Source organism: Schistocerca americana, chromosome 8, assembly GCF_021461395.2.
Source record: "Schistocerca americana isolate TAMUIC-IGC-003095 chromosome 8, iqSchAmer2.1, whole genome shotgun sequence".
Lineage (NCBI taxonomy): Eukaryota > Metazoa > Arthropoda > Insecta > Orthoptera > Acrididae > Schistocerca > Schistocerca americana.
The window spans coordinates 100,348,479-100,369,516 of NC_060126.1; the positions used below are offsets into that span (position 1 = coordinate 100,348,479).

A 21,038-nucleotide genomic window follows, 5' to 3' on the forward strand; every position below is an offset into this window, starting at 1 on the left:
CAACTCGTGCGACGTGCAGCTGCCAAGAGTTTCATTTCAGACACGGCTCAGGTACCCACAAAACGACGAAACTGAAGTATATACTGGTGTCGCCGTGTCTACAATCATATTTGAAACTATGAAACCACATGCGTGCATTCCAATCTATGTAACGTGTGGCGCAACCCAATGTCGTCGTGTAAACTAGGGTATGAGTACTCAAGTTCCTCTCGCGGATAATTCGTACACCATCTTTTCTTGCGCCACCACTTGTGCCTGCGCATTTGGCGGTTGCTAGTCTCGCCACTGCCTTGACACGCGCTAGAGTCTGACTGGAAGCCGTGTTTTACCCGTCGCATACAGATCTCAGCAATTTTGGTCCAACACCAACGTCCACATATCAGCAAAAATCTGTACATACGTTATAACTTGTGTGTGGAGATGCGATGTGCGCGTATAGACTAGCCCAAAGTGAAAGTACGAGTCGCCACTGTTGAGCGATTAAAAATCGCAGGCAGGATTGTTTTCCATTTTCCAAGGCGGCTGGCAGCAGAAATGTTCAATCCTGTGGTGGTGGTGACTGGCGGTTTATATAAGTAAGAACCAGTGTGTTGCCGGCAGGAAATTACGTAACTTGCGACATTAGGAAAGTTATGAAGAAGTAAATTGGTCATAATCTCGAACTTCTGTCTTCAAGCGAACACCGCCCGATCCAGACTGATTTCGACTTACGGTAGATTGCAAAATACTGATCTGTCATGTTCTTTACGCGCCCTTCAGTAGTCTTCGTAATTGTCAAAACCGCGCGAATTCACGCAAAACAGCACGTGCAGTTCGAGAAAGAGTTTTGATTGGATGGCAGCATGGCCTTACCATTCGACTTAGTAAACGTCAGAGGATAAATAATAAGTTTGTGGATGCAGGCTTCGTGACGCAACGTAAAGTAGATAACAGTTTTGAACCAGTTAGTTTCGTGTATTTTACACAAGATGACTGAGAAAAGGGAGTTCATGAGCCTGGAAGAGTGTTTGGAAAGAAATATTCCAGCAGATGAGTTAGAACATGTAAATAGAATACTGTTTGGGAAACCTTTAAAGTGAGTGCAAAATGAGTGTATTTGTTTTACACTGACCCTGAATTAATTAAGTAGGTCACAAGAACTTGCGAAATTTATTCAAAAGAACGATAATTGTTTACATTATCGGCAGAGGCGTCTCACATTGCTGTTAATTTTTTTCTTTTTTTCCCACGTATGTAACTAGTGTTTTGTGTTCCGTTTTTTTTTTTCTCTTCGACAACAGCACGTGGTTTATTTAATTGTGAAAATGGAACTGTTTGATTAGAAAACTACGCGATGTGTCGCTCCCACGTATCTAACTAGTATTTTGTGTTGCGTTACATTTGTAAAATTAACATTTGCATAGTGTCCTCAGTTATCTGATTAGAGCTACTGCTTATGCACCAGCATCAAAATTAATAACTCATCTTGCGTTAAAAGATGCCTGTGTGAATAATTTCTGATAGAATAAAGGTTTGTATATTCAATATTATGGAGCTCTGACTTGGGTAGACAATTGTTTTGGTGTTAAATACTGTTCTTCCTCAGCACCTGCTATGATTTTACTATCAGAAAATTATTCTGGTTTGTTATTGCTTCTTTTTCTCCCCTCTCCCCCACCATGTAGGTCCAGTTAAGCACCGGAATATAGAAAATAGACCCTACTGTATGGCAGTTTGTAAAGTTTGAACAGAAATTTAGTCAGTATCTCAAAAGAAATGGTTATTTTTAGAGTTCCTGATGGTCCTTTTCGGATACTGGCAGCAAAATAGCATGCAGAGTTAGTATAGAGTAGTATGTTGCAAGAACTATTGGCAATATTTTTTATAATTGTCATTAGTATTAATAATTGACTAGGCAAGCATTGTAGAATGATACAGAATTTAAGTCCTATGTCAAATATTTGGGCATAAGAATATAAATGTATTTTTAATGGGGAAAGAAAATTTGGTGACCCAGGGCCCTTCTGAAGGAATAGCCGTGGCATTTGTGTGAAGTGAGTAAGACCAGGCTGGCCAGGCAAGGCATGAGCCCTCGAACCACACCGGACGCTCGTGTCTTAAGAAATGCCTTTCCTCATTTGGTTGTTCCTAGTGTACAATTCTCTTGTGTCTGTAACTACTTGAATCAAGTTAATGTGCTGACAAGAAAAATAATTATACTCTCTGCATCAAGTCTCTCAACATTTATCACTGCACGCAGTACCCACATCCTTCCAAATGAGATTAGGAGCATGGTCATGCTACCACATTTGTTACATCGGCCTTCCATTTACCCATTCCCTCAGCAAATTTTACAAGTTTGCAATAATGTTATTGCACCATTTAGTATTTTCTGTAAATGATCTAAGGCATTTGATTCTGTGAATCACAGTTATATAAACTGAGGTTTTCTAGAATTGATGGTACAGCCAAACAGTGGTCATATTTAATTAAAAGATTGCAGAATGCACACTTAATAGTTAAAATAATGTAACCACAGAAGATTCTTCTGACCGGGGAAAAAAATACTTATGGGATTACACAAGGCTCAGTCTTGATCAATTATTGTTTCTTGTACATGTAAACAACCTACAGACTAATATACAAATAGCAGAATTAGTTCATTTTACAGTTGACAGTAGTGTTGTAATCAATCCATCATACACACAGCAGTGGAAGAAATGTTAAATAATGTTCTTAAAAGTACTATTGAGTGGTTTTCTGTGAATGGTCTAATTCTCAATTTCAAGAAGAGACAATGTATTTAGTTCAGCACATCTACAGGCACTACACTAGTGATGAGTGTTACACATGGTAAGGAAATAATAAAAGTGGGTGGAACTTCTGAAATTATAGTTGTTCACATTGACAAGAATTAAAAGCAGGGGAAAAGCATTTGGGAGCTGCTAAAGAAACCTAGTTCAGCCATATTCACATTTCAAATCATTGCAAATCTTGGGAAGAGAGAAATCAGTAAGCTGACATTTTCATTCAGTAATGTAAAATAAGATCATGAACTGGGGTAACTCATTTTTAAGGAAAAAATATTATGTGATGCTCGCCCACAATCATCTTACAGACATCTGTATGACATCTTAGACAATTTGGCTACTGTTTCACATTATATTTATTCCCTCATAAAATTTGTTGTAATAATCTTCCATGGTTCAAAAGGAACAATGATGGACATAATTACAATACCAGAAGAAGAAATGACATTCAGTGGTCCACATGAAGGTTCTCTATAGTACAAACAGGGGTGCACAGTGCTGAACTGCTAGCATGTAGCTGTATTTACATATGAATGTAACACTTTTTCTGTATTACCAATGGAAAATTCCATCGAAAATACTAGTATATTGCGAGACAGAAGTCCTGCCAATTACTTACCTTCAGAAGGCAAAACAAATAGTACTGCCAATAGACATGTGTAGAAGTAAAAGGGACAGACAGTTTGACTTTTGAAACTGACTGTTCCTTAATTGGGGAAGAGAAAGAGTAGGCTGCAAAAGGTTAAAAAGGAAGGGCAGCTCACTTGTACCCCAGAGTGAGACAAGGGTCCACCTACAGTGACATTCCCTTTCTCTATGAATTTTCCAGAAAGAAGTAAGGCAGGCTTCCTCTATGAAAAAGGATGAATGGACGTACCAAACATCCTGTGGCGATTTTTAATTATCAGTGACATCTAATGACAGGCAGCAAATAGCAGATGCAGATAGACTGCTCTTGAAGCAATATCTCTTGCACATTCACAAACTTCTGTATTGTGGAGCTGAAATTACAAAATGGTTTAGGAGCAAAAGAAGCTGCAAGCAATAAGTCATTGAGTGCGTAAACTGCTCCAAGACAAAAATTTAATCAAGTCAGTGCAGCTACCAACATTTTGTGTCATCCTTCAGTTTAGTTGTAAATATGCCAGTTGCCGAAGAAAGCACATTTACTGTGGACCAACAGTGCAAGCACAAATACATGATCTTGCAAGTGTGGTTGCAGAGCAACCGTTACTTCCACTCCTGTAACAAGCAGATCAGTCACACAGTGGTGTGACAGCAGTAAAAAACTGCTAGCTTCCTCCGTGTAAAGAGTAGCACAAAATATGGTATGCTGTAACACTCGTAACTGCCAACACCACTGCTGAAAAGACTAACACCAGACATATAAACAGAGATTAAGACGACAAATTGCTGAACTGTCTCAGACTCGTTTTGACTGATGAGGCAGTAGAGCGTGTAACTACAGAAGTAATGGAGTACGAAGTCTGTTGGACCGCTCCAATCACCCTTTTCAGTGAACTCACAGCTTGTGATCTTGGTAACAAGGAAAACAGCAGAACTCAAAAAGCCTCATCAGTAGGATGGCTACTATACTACATTGGAATCTGAAATGATTTCAGGACATGGGTGGAGGGGCTTAAACTATTAGAATAGCGAGGACTTGTCTGTCTGCATTTACAAGAGAGCCATCTTCAAGACACTGGCACCCTCGTGCTAGAGGATACAGCCTTCACTAAAAGGATCATCATCTTCTTATTGCAAAGAAGACTAGAGATTGTGTAAAGATCTTTGTTAATGAAGTTTCTTGCACTTCTTGTCTCCCCCACACCAGTCATTGTAATGCCGTATTTGTCACATAGGATACCTATTTTGCAAAAACAGACATAATGTCTGATGGGATACCGCAATCACTGGTTATACAATGTTACTTATAATTCGTCTTGATTGCAGAAATGTTAATTCACATGACCGGTTTCGGTTCCTCTAGAACCATCTTCAGATCTGAAATGACAGTGATACTAATTTACTATGTAACATATGCAAACCTATTTCATCCTATCCAATCAACATCAAATGTACCAGAACGTAACTGCAATTTCGGTTACAGGAATAACCCGTCCACACACAGCAACCTTCACATGCTGTGTCACATCAAATTGGTTAGCAGAATGCATGTCATTTATATTAATTTTAAAACTCTTACCAACAGTTGAGGAACCGAAACTGGTCATGTGAATAAACTTTTTTGCTATCAAGATGGATTATTAGTAACATTGGATACCTTTTTGATAAACCAGGCTGCTGATATTGTAGACATGGAGGCTCTTGAATGACAACTCTCCTTTGTGTTCCTCCTCTGTGAAAACTTCAATGTGTTATGTTGGTGGGCTCTGCTACCACTTGCTGAAAGCCTCGTGATTCTTATGAGGCCTGATTCTTCACACACTCCATACATTGTAGGGACAGGAATAAATCCTAACATGTGGTACTTTGCTATGTGACCTTTGCTGTGCTGTTTGCTCTGGTTTTCTGTTGATGATTCTGTTTGCTCCTGTGATGGTACTTCCTTTGCCATCTCCATGATCTCTATAATTCTGCCCATGCTTGTTACTACTTCTTTGCTTCTATGAAATTTCATTTCATGTGCCTGTATCTTGCTTAAATCACTTTTCTTCATTGGTCACGTTTCAGAAGCGTAAGTCAGGATAAGGATCGATACACTATTCTCTTTGTCTTATGTGGAGCATCTTTATTCCACACTAAGCTCTTGCCACTTCTTAGACATTCTAATGCTTGTCTTTTCTCTCTAATTGACTTTGTCATCACTCCTCCTTATGTTTCCACTACACTTCGAGTTATTTGAAAATGTCCCCTTATTTAGCTGTTACCATGACATCATAAATCCTTAGGTAGTCATCTGCCTCTTACTGCTCATGATTGTGACCTGGCTCTTTCTCACAATACATTTTGTACCATATAATCCAACCAACTCTGTTATTTGAATAAATTGATTAAGTAGCCTTAAAAAGTTATAAATGCTAGGACACGTTTCATGGAGTGGAATTTTGGGCATGCACTGATATATCTATAATTTAGAAAAGCCTGGTAAGAATTTTCTATAAACTCAAATGTCAGACTTTTTAATGACTAATAAAAAGACACTATGCAGGCATTAACACACACACACACACACACAAAGCCTACACTTCTCTTCAAAAATTCATCTGTTAAAATAGGGCTACAAATCTGTAACAGTGTATTTTCAAAAAGATGTCATTTTAAGATTTGGGCATTCCAGAATAGTCATGACAATTTTAAATAAAGGTAACTCTTCAAATACACAGGTTAAAAAATGATCTTTAGAAAGAAGAAACTGAGGGCTTTCAGGTAAGGCTTGTCAATAATAAAACAAATAATAATTTGTGGGGTCGAATTCTGAGGTGCACGTGCTATTAGTAAATCATAAATTTAGACTATTTCATCACAGAAGTTTTTTCTATGTGAATTGTTTACTCTGTTGTGATCAGCAGATGGATAAGAATGTGAATTTATTTCTAAGCAAGGTGATAAAAGATGTCATGCAAGCATGTACAAAACTTAGTGAACACACAGTAAATTTATACGCATGCAAAGTCTACACTTCCCAGTTCAAAAATTCATCTAATGAAAAAAAAAAAGCTTTTTCAAGTAAATATGTCTTTAATTTATATTTAAATAATGCATGCATTTGATGTAGTTTGGCTGTGAATTAAATATTTATCCCTGGAGTACTGTGCCAGAGTTAGATTTTTGAGATCACAATAGATGTAAGCCTTTGTTGTTGCACTGCAATCATGGAACCTTTCATTGGTTTCATAGTAGGCAGGACTGTCAACCGTGAAACTCCTAATTGAACAGATATATTGGGAAGTTGTGGAAAGTATCCCACGTTTCTTAAGGAGATTATGGCGGGAGGTTCTCGGGGATATTTTGCACATTGTTCAGACAACCTTTTTCTGCAGAAAGAAAATTTTCTTTACAAACTGCCTATTGGCTTCTGTCTCAGGTTCTTCGGCCGACGTTCATCTAATGATTTTTCTGACGTTTCGCCAGCACGAGTGGCTGGCATTGTCAAAGCTTCACCCTCCATTGCCGGCAATGGACAATGCCAGCCACTCGTGCTGGCGAAACGTCAGAAAAATCATTAGATGAACGTCGGCCGAAGAACCCGAGACAGAAGCCAATAGGCAGTTTGTCAACAAGTGGCCACGAAAGCCTTAACAATTTTGTAAAATTTTCTTTGCTGTGGATAAACTACCCCAGAAGATAATTTCGTATCACATGGTAGAGTGGAAGAACTCAAAGTTGTAGACTTTGTGATACTGATGTCTCTAAATTGTGAGATTCTTTTAATGGTGAGAGTAGCTTAATCCTTTTAGTGTCTGGAGGATGTGATGTTCCAGCTGACCCTACCCTTTATATGGAGGCCTAAGAATTTGGTGCAATGCACCCTTTGTATTTGCTGACTCTCCTGTATGATAGTTATCTCCTGTGCAAATTTATGATTGAAGCTGAATTGAATGTAATTGTTTTGCTCGGGTTTACTGTCAGTAAGTTTGCACTGAATCAGGTTAAGAGTTCTGAAAGTAATTTGTTGACATCAGCTACTCTATTGGTGGACAGTTTGTTGTTAATCACGGCACTGGTATTGTCAGCAAACATAGTGAACTTGCATGTTTTGTATGATAAAGGTTGGTCATTTATGGATATAAGAAACAGCAGAGGACCAAGGACAGAGCCTTAAAGGGCTCCACAGAATACAGTGTCCTAGTTGGACTCTACCCCACCAACTGCTTTGCTGCTCTCATTAAAAACTATCTTCTGCTTCCTGTCTTTGAGGTAGGATTTTAGCCAATTTCCCCACTGCCCATCTAATTCCCACAGTGGCATGTTTTGTTGAGAAGTATTTTGTGATCCACACAGTCAAAAGTCTTAGAAAGATCACAAAATGTCCCAACTACCTTAATTTTTTTTATCTAGGGATTCGGATACATCATCCGTAAGTGAAAATGTGGCATCAGTTGAAGACCAAACTGTCAATCATTGAAGATTTCAAACTTTTTGAGGACACAATTCTAGAATATGATATTTTCTTAAGGATTTTTGCGAATGTGGTCAAGTGAGAGATGGGATGATAGTTTATGACTTGGGTCTCCCTTTTTGTGGAGTGGGTTCGGTATAGCAAGTTCTTTCCATCTGGGAAGACACCCTGATACGTAGAAGCATTAAATATATGGGTTAAAAATTTGTGCAATTGATCAGAGCAGGTTTTTATTGTTTTAATGGAACTATTATCTTCACCTGATGATCTTTTGAATTTTAGTGCGGCAATTAAGGTGCTTGAATTTGAGATTACTCAATAGGAAAATTGAGCAGTGGGATGAAGTTATAGCTGTACATCAAATTTTCCAGATCTGTCTTCTCACTACTGTGCCTCAGGAACTTCATATTGGAGGGCAGAACTACATTTAGAAAATTCAATGGCACATGCTTCAAAATGTTGTTCTAAACAAAAGTCGTGCACAGCAATTGCTTTACACTTGACACAATTCTTAATAAAAGTAGCTACATCTCCTCATTTTTTTTGTTTTCTGCAGTTTGAAGATATGATATTGTAGTCTTTCCACCCGTGAGCAGAAATAATGCTCAGTGAAGCATAATACATGAATGTGATTTATACTTCCATTGTCGTGCACATTGTCTGGTAGTCCATTTAGCTTATTACACCAGCCTATAATATTCTGGTGGAAGATTCCCAGCTGATGCATTCCGGATTCGGTCTCTGGATTTTGTCCAAAAAAGAACTCATATCTTGTCCTGTGATTTTTGGAAACCATTTGTCTGATGTAGTGGTGTCTATATGTGCTGCTTTTTATAGCATTGATTTCTTCCATAGTTTAGAAGGGTACCTTACACTTTTTGTACTGACCTGTTTAGGTGCATCCTACGGTTAGTGACAAACTCTCTACTGAAGCTGCTTACATCTACAACACAACTGTTACTAGATTTATGTCTTGGTCCCTACAAGGTGGCAAGGATAGCACATAATAACGTCAGTCCACCAGATAAAATGAGAGACACACTTTTATTGGCAGTACACAAGCAAACAGGTCACTGTTATGACATGAAATAGGAACTAAGAGTCACTCTCTAAAGTGCAACTTGGTGTCCTTGGTCGGTGGCTGGGTGATTTCCATTTGATGGTCTAGATGGTGATCCAGCAAGTGCCCAGGCTATTGTACATCACAGTTGGGTGCAGGCCAGTTGGTATCTAGGTTGGAGTCCTGGGTTGTGTAGGTCAATTGGAGATAGGACAACACCGAAGATGGTTGCTGAAGATTGCTACGGATGGATAAGCTGCAAGGAACAGATGGCATTGAGCCTGAAACGGGAGCAACTGCTCGGCTAGGGTTGTGCAGCATCATAAGAAATCCAGTGAAATGATTTCTATGAGGTAAAACATGACATCCGGACACATCTCACATGTGTTCTTGGACGAAAGGAAGTCCTGTGTTCGCAGTGCAGCGATCGTCTGTGCATACTGCCGGTGGCCAGTGCTGACCCCTCAAATGTAGCCCACAGGAGACTGGTGTGTACACCGAGTGATGTGTGGCTGTTGTCTGGTGTGTATGCAGAGTGGTGCGTTGCTGCTGTCATCTGCCTCTGTTTGTAAACACGCAGTATGTATGACTAGAATAGGGATTGTCGCATGTGTCTGCTATTTACTAACCACTGCACACACCTAAACAGGTCAGCAAAAGAAGCATTAGTTACGCTTCTAAATACACAGAATGTCAGTGCTATGAAAAGCATTGCATATAGACAGACTACATTAGGCAAATGGTTTCCAAATTCACAGGACAAGAATGCATCCCTGAACCCATCTACTACAAATTCTTTGCTAGACAAAACCACGTAACTGTCTCTGGAAAGCATCCACAGATAAGCTTCCACCAGCATATTATAAGCTAAATGAACTCAAACGGGTGGGTGTTGTCTGGCGGGCCAAGCGTGAGCCTTGTCCTGCCATCTTCTACAGTAGGCCCTGCACACTCTGCCAGACAGCTCTCTTCTCTCCCCACACCCATACTTTGCTTTCCCTCCCCTCCCCTTCCTGGTCCCACTCCCAAATACCACTTTCATTCAAGGTAATGACTCCATTGCGACTAAATTTGCTGGGGATAGTGGACATGGGTGTGAGGTATGCCTTCTTGTGTGAATGTCTGTGTGTTTTCCTTTCTTTTCTGAGGAGGGCTTTGGCCAAAAGCTTAATATGTTACAGTCTTTTCGTTGTGCTTGTCTGCAACTCAGTATGTCATCTATATGGTGAGTAGCAATCTACCCTTCTCATAATTGTTAAAATAATATTAGGATGTGTATGGAGTCGTACAATTGGCATTTTTCCATTGCTCCTTTAGCAAATGGAATAATACAGGGAGTGACCAATACAAGTACAAAGTATCCTCTGGTACATAGTATACAGTGGTAATAATAATTCTGCCACTCATAATCATTTTTTGCAACTGTTAGTTTTATGCGTTAAACACATTTGACAGAACACTTTTTACATCAGTGAATTACATTACATACTCAGTTTAAAATGAAAAATATGTATTGCTATGAAAATTGACAACACTAGGACCCAGAATATGGATTTTCTTCTGAGTCAGTGACATAATGTGAACAAACAGTAATGAATATTTAACTTTCAGAATAAAGCATTGTTCTTTGGAAACCACGAAGTGCAGCATGAAGGTAAGTCTCTCCAGCATGTAAAATTTAGAACAGAGAAGAGAAATGACAAACATGGATGCACAAGAAAAGATGTTATATCTAATTATATCAGAAGAATATTCAAATGAGAAAATTAATAAATTTTTTTAGACGGTGATTGCCTTCAGGAGGTAAAATGTATTGTAAACACACCTGCGTTTATGAGCCAAAACATTATGACCACATGCTTAATAGCTTGTTTATTGTTTGTCTCTCTTCGAAAGGAAATACATCAGTGATTCTGTGTATCAGGGATCAGACAGTTTGTTGATAGGTGTGTAGCATTAGTTGTCTATGCACAGGCCATGTAATTCGTGTAAATAGTGAGCTGCTGAATTGCATATGTGGTGATCGCACCCGATAGTGACCCAAGTCAGTTCCATAGGATTTACCTTGGGTGAATTTGTATGCCGAGACATCAAGGTGAGTTCATTGTAACGCTCCCCAAATCACTGTAGCATGGTTCTGGCTCTGAGACACAAACAATTATACTGCTGAAAGATGACCTTGCTGTCGGGAAAGACATCAAGCATGTAGGAATGCAGGTGGTTCGCAGTTATCAGCATGTCTTCAATTACTACCATGTGTTCCATGCAAGTGCAGGAGTATGTCTTTCACAACAAAATACTGCTTCCACCAGCGTGCATACGTGGCACACTGCACGTTTTGAGTCGCTGTTCACCTCACCTCAATGACAATGTTTGTGGAGATGACAAGTGACCTAGTGTAGCAAAAATGCAATTCGCTCAAAGAGGCAACTCGTTTCCATTGATCAACGGTCGAATCCTGATGGTCATTAGATTAATATGTAAACACATGGGGGTGGTCTGCTACGGAGCTCCATGTTCAACCATGTACGATGAACAGTGTGCTCCAAAACACTTGTGCATGCACCAGCATTTTATTCTTCTGACAGGGATGCCACAGATCACCATCTATCCTGCTTTACACAGTAGAAAAACCTCCGATCCTCATGTTCTGTGAAGAATTGTGGATATCCAACCATTTAGCACTTAGTGGTAGTTTCACTGTCTTCCTACCTCTTTCCATAGATGCTCATGACAGAGCAAATGAATACGTGACCAGTGTCACCGATTTCAATGTACTTGCTAACAGGCTCTGTGTAATAATAATCTGCCCTGTATCAAAGACGCTTACCTCAATTGCAGACAGAACATGTTTCAACTGTCTATAACAATTGCAATTATTCGACCACCAAGGAATAACATGTAATTACTCCTTGTACTTTCCATACAGGTTCTATGGCAAACACTTGTCGGCGTCACTCGTCTGACACAGCTCCTGTCCTCCCATGACCCACGTCCATCCTGCACACAACCTCCAACAACTGAGGACGACTTCTTCCAAATATTTAGCGGGCTCAATCCTCCAACAACTGAGGACAACTTAATCACATTTCTTAGCTGTCACAATACTCCAACAACTGAGAACAGCTTTTTCCAAATATTTAGCGGGTGCAATCCTCCAACAACCGAGGACAACTTCTTCCAAATACTTAGCGGGCACAGTCCTCCAACAATCAAGGACAACTTAATCACATTTCTTAGCGGGCACAATCCTCCAACAACCGAGGACGACTTCTTCCAAATACTTAGTGGGCACAATCCTCCATCAACTGAGGGCAACTTAATCACATACCAACAGCAATTTTGGGTGATGTTATCACAATTCCACACTGGTATGGTTCCCTAACAATGGATAATAGGATAGTGTAAGAAGTAGGGGGATAGTGTAAGAAGTAGGGGGAATTCAGTGCAGGAAAATTTTACTGCAGAAGAAACACCGAAAACAACTAGGGATCCGACGGTCGTCACTCTGCCCGTTAACACAGAACGTTAACGTTCCTGGGAGACGGATGTGACTCCGCTCAGATCCCATGGATCTGACATTAACCTTGCTAGGTTTCTTACGGACCAATACTTCTTGTTAAATTTTGTGTTAAAGCCTCCCCACAACAAAACAAATACCACTTTACTTGGAAACACAACATTAAGTAATGTTATTCTATTTTCTACTCTGTCATGGACAAGTTTGAATTCTACACACGTCATCAATAACATTGCTACTATCATTAAGTTTGGAAAAAAACAACAGTTGAAATGTTTCAGGAGATTATCCTTGTGGCAACTTATCTGTTGATTATTTCCTCTACCTGTTCCTCTGGATTACTGATATTTGTTAAGTCTGAAGTGACTAGTTTCTCCTTAAAGTCGCATTCCACATTATCTACTCACGTTTTAATGCCTGCAATTTGTGATTGGACTATAGGAATTAGTTTGTCCTGCTTCTCAACACTTTCCTTTAAAGTGTGTAATCTTTGTTTTACAGCAACAAATGTAACATTGCATACACTTTGAAATGATCCTAACTTTTCATCAAGCTCAGCTTCTACATTGTTACATGTGTGTTCAATGTCAGATTCTAACTTCTGGGTCAACTTCTGCAATTGGTCATTGTGCTTTTGGCTAAAGTCAGTAAACATTTGCTTCATCTGGATAGTCAAGGAATTACTTATTTCATTTTTTAAAAGTAGTTGCAAACTCTCCACTCTACCATTTAAGGCCTTGAATTTAGAACTTAAAAACCTCGCTCTGTGCTTCCAGCTGGTCATCTAATTTAGCATTCAACTGAGTATTCACTGAGTCTAACTTGAGACTTAAAGTATTAATTTGGACGTTTTGAGCTTTGATTAAATTCATTACTTCAGACCAGTCTGGCATTTCCCTACTCACTGTCATGGCCATGGCTGGTTCTGATAGTTCCACATTTTTTTGAGTATTATCCATATCTTAGATCTAGTGATCATTAAAAAAATTCAGCTCTGAGTATAATAACTATACTAAGAGTCTATTACTGAACAGTGCCCTTAAATTCACACTCAAATAATTGTTGTCTTTTGCTCAACCGCCGTAGAGTTTTAGGCTGCATCAGTGAACCGGTGTGGAATCAGCACCGGTGAACAACACGGGCGCCGGCAGTGTTGGAGATTGGTTTCAGCGTCTGTGCCGGTGAATGGACTTGTAGTAAGCACTGGTGAGCAGCAGTTGGCGCCGTTGGCATTGGTTGCTGGTTATGGCATCCACGCCCCCGCAATGTGTGTGAGGGCAGCTTACTCTCCACAGTGGATCTTCATCGTCGAATAGATCTCGTCGTAACTCTTCTAAGACTAAACTGTTGAGATTTTCCTTACGTCTTCTCTTGTATGGTATTTATTAATTTTCACCCGTTTTTACCGCTTATGCAGAATCTAACTCTGTGAAACAATTTCTCTGTCTTGTTACTATTGGTTGCTATGGCAACTCACAAAATCTTCTTCCCTTGCTTTCGTTTCAAAATTCCTCTTTCTTCAAGTTCTGATCGCATCGGCCGTCACGTTCTAATGGTTTTGGTGACAAGAGAAGCAGTGCAAAACCGGATTGCGAACTTCACACTTCTCTTACTACAGCTGACTTACTTGAAAAGTTTAGCCAGTCCTCTTCTCTGGATACGCATCTGTGTCGATCTCCACAACTTCTTCTCCGAAGAGATAATGCTGGCTAGAGCAATAAAAAAACTCTCCTCTCTCTCTCTCTCTCTCTCTCGAAGTAAGTCTGTACCCTCATAATACTTTTAGTTCATTTCAGGTATATTTTCATTTCCACAAGTTTCACATAAGCATACAAACTCTTGCAAGTCAACTGCATCATTAACCATTAGATACTATTAAATATAATTACAATGTGGTGGGTTTAATAACCACCAGAAATTCAAAGACAGGTCTTGCTTCTAGCAAGACTAACACCAAGATTAAGTAAGAGTCTCTAGACGAAACATGTTTCAACTGTCTATAACAATTACAATTATTCGACCACCAAGGAATAATACATAATTACTCCTTGTACTTTCCATACAGGTTTTATGGCATGAGCGGCAAACACTTGTCGGCATCGCTTGTCTGACGCAGCTCCTGTCCTCCCATGACCAATGTCCATCCTGCGCACACAGACATGTGTTGCGCAGTAAATAGGCTCTCTCTCTCTCTCTCTCTCTCTCTCTCTCACTTATCTTTAAAGTATTGCATGTTCGAGGCAGCAGAAGGTCGAGCGGTTCCAGAATTTACGTGTAAATTCTCAAATCACTACAATATCCCACCTGTAATGGGGACTTATTTATGATGATAGAATTAGCAGTAGACAAAAAATAAAGTTGTGAATATCGCTATTTGGCAGTCAAAGGTATTGTGGCTAAGAGTGAGCAGAGAGGAAAAAAGTCATAACGTGACCATAGTGAGAAACCATTGGCATTGCAGGATTTGGACAGTCTTGACTGGGTAAGTAGTAAAGAAGCCTCCCCTTGCTCACTTGACATCTGAAACACTGGTAGAAGGGGAACATAAAAATGTTCTGAGCTGTTGAACATCAAGTCAGGACAGTTATGTTACACTCCAGGCAAACTTTTTAAGTATTTCTTGATTATCATTTTCCAAGCTTACTCATAATGATGTAGTGTTCCAGAACTACAAAAGATGCTGTCCATTCTGGAAATAATTTGTTCTCAATAAAGTAAGAAATTATTGGAATAGTCATACATTCTCTGTTGCATTAATATCCTAATAAAAGATGCTTGTGTACATACACTAAATGTTATTGAAGGAAAATGTGCAAAAGATGTATTACATTACTTATTTGTTTTGGATATAATTTGTCATAATACAATGCATTTCAAACCTGTTCTCCCCCCTGCGGGTCCGGGGATTAGAATAGGCCCGCGGTATTCCTGCCTGTCGTAAGAGGCGACTAAAAGGAGTCCATCCCCCTCACGGGGGTAGTTCGCGCCTGCGTCCGGAGACGGACGGTTCCACGACCTATCATCGTGGTCCTTTTGGTTTTTTCACTTCTCGTTTCTTCCTTCCTTTCGTTGGTTCCTTTCTTTGCTCTTCTCCACCTCACTGTCTTCCTTACTCTTTCCCTTGCCTTCTCCTTGCCTTCTCATTGCCTTTTTCTCCTTGCCTTCTCATTGCCTTTTTCTCCTTGCCTTCTCATTGCCTTCTTCTCCTTGCCTTCTTATTGCCTTCTTCCCCTTGCTTTCTCATTGCCTTCTTCTCCTTGCCTTCTCTGGTCTCCGCCTCGGCGTTTGAGACAGTCTGTCCTCTTTCTCCCTCTCTCTCTTCTTTTTCCTCCTCTTCCTTCCTCCCTGTGCGTGCCTGAAGGCCGACCCACGCGTTCGCACGCGTAGCCGGTGACGGGGTAACGCGTAAGTCCCCGCCCTGGGTAGACATGTAAGGCACGCACGTACCCCCTGGTAAAGGCCAGGCCCGGGGAGGGGTGATTGCCTGAGCTGATACCTTCTGACCATGCCGATTGGTCCCTCCGTCTGTTTCTCGGGAGGTGTGACCTGAGGTGTAAACATTCACCTAAGGCGGGAGTGCCCTCTGAGAGGGTCCCCACAAGGAAGGAGCGCGCCATCGGAGACGCTGGCAATCATGGGGGATTCCTCCGCAATGGATTCTACTCCATCTCTTTCGACTTCGACCCAAAAACGGAAACGTGACCAGCCAACAGTGACAAAAGTACTACCGCCTGCCCCACAGTTCCTCGTAGTTTCTCGAACTGAGGACGGAAAGGATTTTTCCTCTGTCAACCCTTTCGTTATTCAGAAGGGCGTAGATGCCATAGCCGGATCTGTCAAATCCTGTACCAGGTTGCGTAACGGCACCTTATTACTGGAAACTGAGAATGCCTTTCAGGCACAAAAACTGCTTCGGGCCACCCTCCTGTACACGTTCCCTGTCCGGGTGGAGGCCCACCGAACTTTGAATTCGTCTCGTGGTGTGGTCTATACTGGCTCCCTCGACGGATTGACTGACGAGGAGCTTCAATCATTCCTCGCTGAGCAGGGCGTGACGGCTGTCCATAGGGTCATGAAAAAGGTCAACAATGACCTTGTACCGACCCGGACAATTTTCTTGACCTTCGATAGTGTTAAGCTGCCATCGCGCATCAAGGCGGGCTACGAGGTTATTTCTGTTCGCCCCTATATCCCGACACCTACGCGCTGCTACCAGTGTCAGCGTTTCAATCACACTCGACAGTCTTGTTCCAATGCGGCTAAATGTGTCACCTGTGGCAGGGATGCCCATGAGGGTGACTGTCCACCTCCGTCTCCTCATTGTGTGAACTGTCAGGGTGACCATGCAGCATCCTCCCGCGACTGTCCTGTCTATAAGGAAGAACGCTGTATCCAGGAAATTCGGGTCAAAGAGAAAGTGTCCACCTCGGCTGCTCGCAAGCTATTGGCTAGTAGGAAGCCCACGCTGCTCCCAGCGGGGAAATACAGTACTGTCCTCGCCTCTCCTCGGACTACCCGGGAGGTAGCAACCCAGACATGCGATCTGACCTTCAGCACCACGGTCGTCCGTTCGGCCAGTGCTAAGATCGCGCGGTCGACGTCTCCTCTTCCTCCCATCACCCCACAGACACCAGCACCTTCTTCAGCTTCTGCTAAAACGAAGACACCGAAGTCAGATGCACGGGCCTTCAAGAAGGAACCATCCCGTGCAGACTTCCTCCGTACCTCGACCTCACAGCCTTCTACCGGTACTTCCACTACACGTCCTTCCAAAAAGGCGCATAGGAAGCACAGTTCTCCTTCCCCGCCACGGCGCATTTCTTCTCTTGCGCCACCCAGCGGCTGCCACCCCAGGCCGTCATCCGTTTCGCCTGGCCGCACCGCTGGTCGCCGTACATCTGGCCGTTCACTGGCGGAGCAAGCTCCCCCTCCCGACCATCCTCCCGAGATGGCCGATGATCCTATAGACCCAATGGACGATGACTGTCCGCCTACTGATAGCGGCGGCAGTGCTCGCTCGAAGCCAGGCCCTAAGCGGCCTTCGAGGTGACCACTTCTCTCATCTTTCTTTTCTTACGATGGCACTTATTCACTGGAATATTCGCAGCATTCGCTCCAACCGAGAGGACTTGAAGTTGCTGCTCCGCTTGCACCGTCCGCTTGTCGTAGCCCTCCAGGAAACGAAGCTACGCCCCTGCGATCAAATTGCCTTGGCACACTACACCTCTGTGCGTTTTGACCTACCCCCTGTGGTAGGTATCCCAGCTCATGGAGGGGCTATGTTGCTGGTCCGGGATGATATTTACTACGATCCCATCACGTTGCACACCGGCCTGCAGGCAGTTGCCATCCGCATTACTCTCCCCACTTTTACGTTTTCCTTTTGTACCGTTTACACTCCATCGTCGTCTGCCGTTACCAGGGCAGACGTGATGCAACTTATTGCTCAGCTACCTGCACCATTTTTGTTAACTGGAGACTTCAATGCCCACCATCCCCTTTGGGGCTCTCCAGCATCCTGCCCGAGGGGCTCCTTGTTAGCAGACCTTTTCAACCAGCTCGATCTTGTCTGCCTCAATACTGGCGCCCCTACTTTTCTTTCGGACACATCTCACACCTATTCCCATTTAGACCTCTCTATATGTACTCCCCAACTTGCACGCCGGTTTGAGTGGTATGCACTTTCTGATACATATTCGAGCGACCACTTCCCGTGTGTTATCCATCTCCTGCAGCATACTCCCTCTCCGTGCTCCTCTCGTTGGACCATCTCCAAGGCAGACTGGGAGCTCTTCTCTTCCAGGGCTACCTTTCAGGATCAAACCTTCACAAGCTGCGATCGTCAGGTCGCACACCTCACGGAAGTCATTCTCGCTGCTGCTGAATATTCCATCCCTCACCCTACTTCTTCTCCACGTCGCGTACCGGTCCCCTGGTGGACCGCAGCATGTAGAGACGCTTTACGTGCTCGTCGACGTGCTTTACGCACCTTTAAGCGCCACCCTACAGTGGCGAATTGTATTAATTATAAACGATTACGTGCTCAGTGTCGTCGTATTATTAAAGAAAGCAAGAAAGCCAGCTGGGCTGCTTTCACAAGCACCTTCAACAGTTCTACTCCTTCTTCTGTTGTCTGGGGTAGCCTGCGCCGGCTATCTGGCACTAAGGTCCACTCCCCAGTTTCTGGCTTGAAGGTCGCGAATGAAGTCCTTGTGGCCCCTGAGGCTGTCTCCAATGCCTTCGGCCGCTTTTTCGCCGAGGTTTCGAGCTCCGCTCATTACCACCCTGTCTTCCTCCCCCGCAAACAGGCAGAGGAGGCTAGGCCACCTGACTTCCGCTCCTCGAATTGTGAAAGTTATAATGCCCCATTCACCATGCGGGAACTCGAAACCGCACTTGGCCGATCACGGTCCTCCGCTCCAGGGCCTGATTCTATTCATATTCAGATGCTGAAGAACCTTTCTCCTGCGGGTAAAGGTTTTCTTCTTCGTACATACAATCGCATCTGGATTGAGGGACATGTTCCCTCATGCTGGCGCGAGTCTATTGTTGTCCCGATTCCTAAGCCGGGGAAGGACAAGCACTTGCCTTCCAGTTATCGACCTATCTCGCTTACCAGCTGTGTCTGTAAAGTGATGGAGCGAATGGTTAACTCTCGATTGGTTTGGCTGCTCGAGTCTCGACGCCTACTTACCAATGTACAATGTGGATTTCGTAGGCGCCGCTCTGCTGTTGACCATCTGGTTACCTTGTCGACCTTCATTATGAATAACTTCTTGCGGAAGCGCCCGACCGCGGCTGTGTTCTTTGATTTGGAGAAGGCTTACGACACCTGTTGGAGGGCGGGCATTCTCCGCACCATGCATACATGGGGCTTTCGCGGTCGCCTCCCTCTTTTTATTCATTCCTTTTTAATGGATCGACAGTTTCGGGTACGTGTGGGTTCTGTCCTGTCCGACACCTTTCGCCAGGAGAATGGGGTGCCACAGGGCTCAGTTTTGAGCGTCGCTCTCTTCGCCATCGCGATCAATCCAATAATGGATTGCCTCCCAGCTGATGTATCAGGCTCCCTTTTCGTGGACGATTTTACCATCTATTGCAGCGCGCAGTGTGCACGTGTCCTGGAGCGCTGTCTTCAGCGTTCTCTTGACCGTCTTTACTCCTGGAGTGTCGCCAATGGCTTCCGTTTTTCTGCCGAGAAGACGGTCTGTATTAACTTCTGGCGCTACAAAGAGTTTCTCCCACCGTCCTTACGACTCGGTCCCGTTGCTCTCCCAATCGTGGAGACAACCAAATTTTTAGGCCTTACATTTGACAAGAAACTTAGCTGGTCTCCACATGTGTCATATTTGGCCGCCCGTTGTACCCGTTCTTTAAATGTCCTCTGTGTTCTCAGTGGTCTGTCGTGGGGAGCGGATCGAACCGTTCTACTTCGTCTATATCGGTCGATCGTCCGCTCCAAGCTGGATTATGGGAGCTTCGTATACTCCTCTGCACGGCCATCCATCTTACGCCGCCTCAACTCCATACAACATCGGGGTTTACGACTTGCGATCGGAGCATTTTATACCAGTCCCGTAGAGAGTCTTCATGCTGACGCTGGCGAATTGCCACTCACCTACCGGCGCGATATACTGCTTTGTCGGTATGCCTGTCGGCTACTGTCAATGCCCGACCATCCGTCTTATCGTTCCTTTTTTGACGACTCTCTTGACCTTCAATACGGGTTGTATGTCTCTGCCTTGCTACCCCCTGGAGTTCGCTTTCGTCGCCTCCTTCAACACCTTCATTTTTCACTCCACCTCCACTCGACCTCAGCTCGCTCCCAAAAGAGGTCACCCCCGGTTCGGTCTACCACTCCCGTTTTTTGGAACTTCGTTCGAAGTTCAAAAACATAACTTTCATTTATACAGATGGCTCTAAGACCAATGACGGGGTCGGGTGTTCCTTTATTGTCGGGGCACAAAGTTTCCAATACCGGCTCCATGGCCATTGTTCGGTCTTCACAGCTGAGCTCTTTGCCCTCTACCAGGCTGTTCTTTACATCTGCCGCCACCGACATTCTGCTTATGTCATCTGCTCAGATTCCCTGAGCGCCATCCAGAGCCTCAGTGATCCGTACCCGGTTCACCCTTTCGTACACCGGATCCAACGCTCTCTTCAGCAGCTGGTGGACGTCGGTACGCCGGTTAGCTTTATGTGGGTTCCTGGCCATGTCGGTATCCCTGGGAACGAAGCTGCAGATGCCGCGGCCAAGGCTGCGGTCCTCCAGCCTCGGACAGCTTCTTGTTGTGTCCCTTCGTCCGATTTTAGCAGGGTCATTTGTCGGCGCGTTGTGTCGCTGTGGCATGCCGATTGGGCTGCACTTACCGACAACAAGCTTCGGGCCTTAAAACCTCTTCCCGTGGCTTGGACGTCCTCCTCACGCCCTTCTCGGCGGGAGGAGGTCGTTTTAGCAAGGTTAAGAATTGGACACTGCCGGTTCAGCCATCGCCATCTGCTGACGGCTGCGCCGGCGCCGTTCTGCCCATGTGGGCACTTGCTGACGGTTAGACACATTTTAATGTCCTGTCCTGATCTTAACAC

General features: G+C 43.3%; 1 protein-coding gene across 1 annotated transcript in view; it reads left to right on the forward strand.

Annotated features, from left to right (window-relative positions):
- Positions 1 to 827: 827 nt before the first annotated feature.
- LOC124544835 (beta-ureidopropionase) overlaps positions 828 to 21,038 on the forward strand; it is a 164,754-nt gene continuing 144,543 nt past the window's right edge. The window contains exon 1 of the mRNA XM_047123536.1: positions 828 to 1,075. Coding sequence (XP_046979492.1) covers positions 969 to 1,075 — 107 coding nt within the window. The 5' untranslated portion in view covers positions 828 to 968. The remainder of the gene's footprint in view (positions 1,076 to 21,038) is intronic.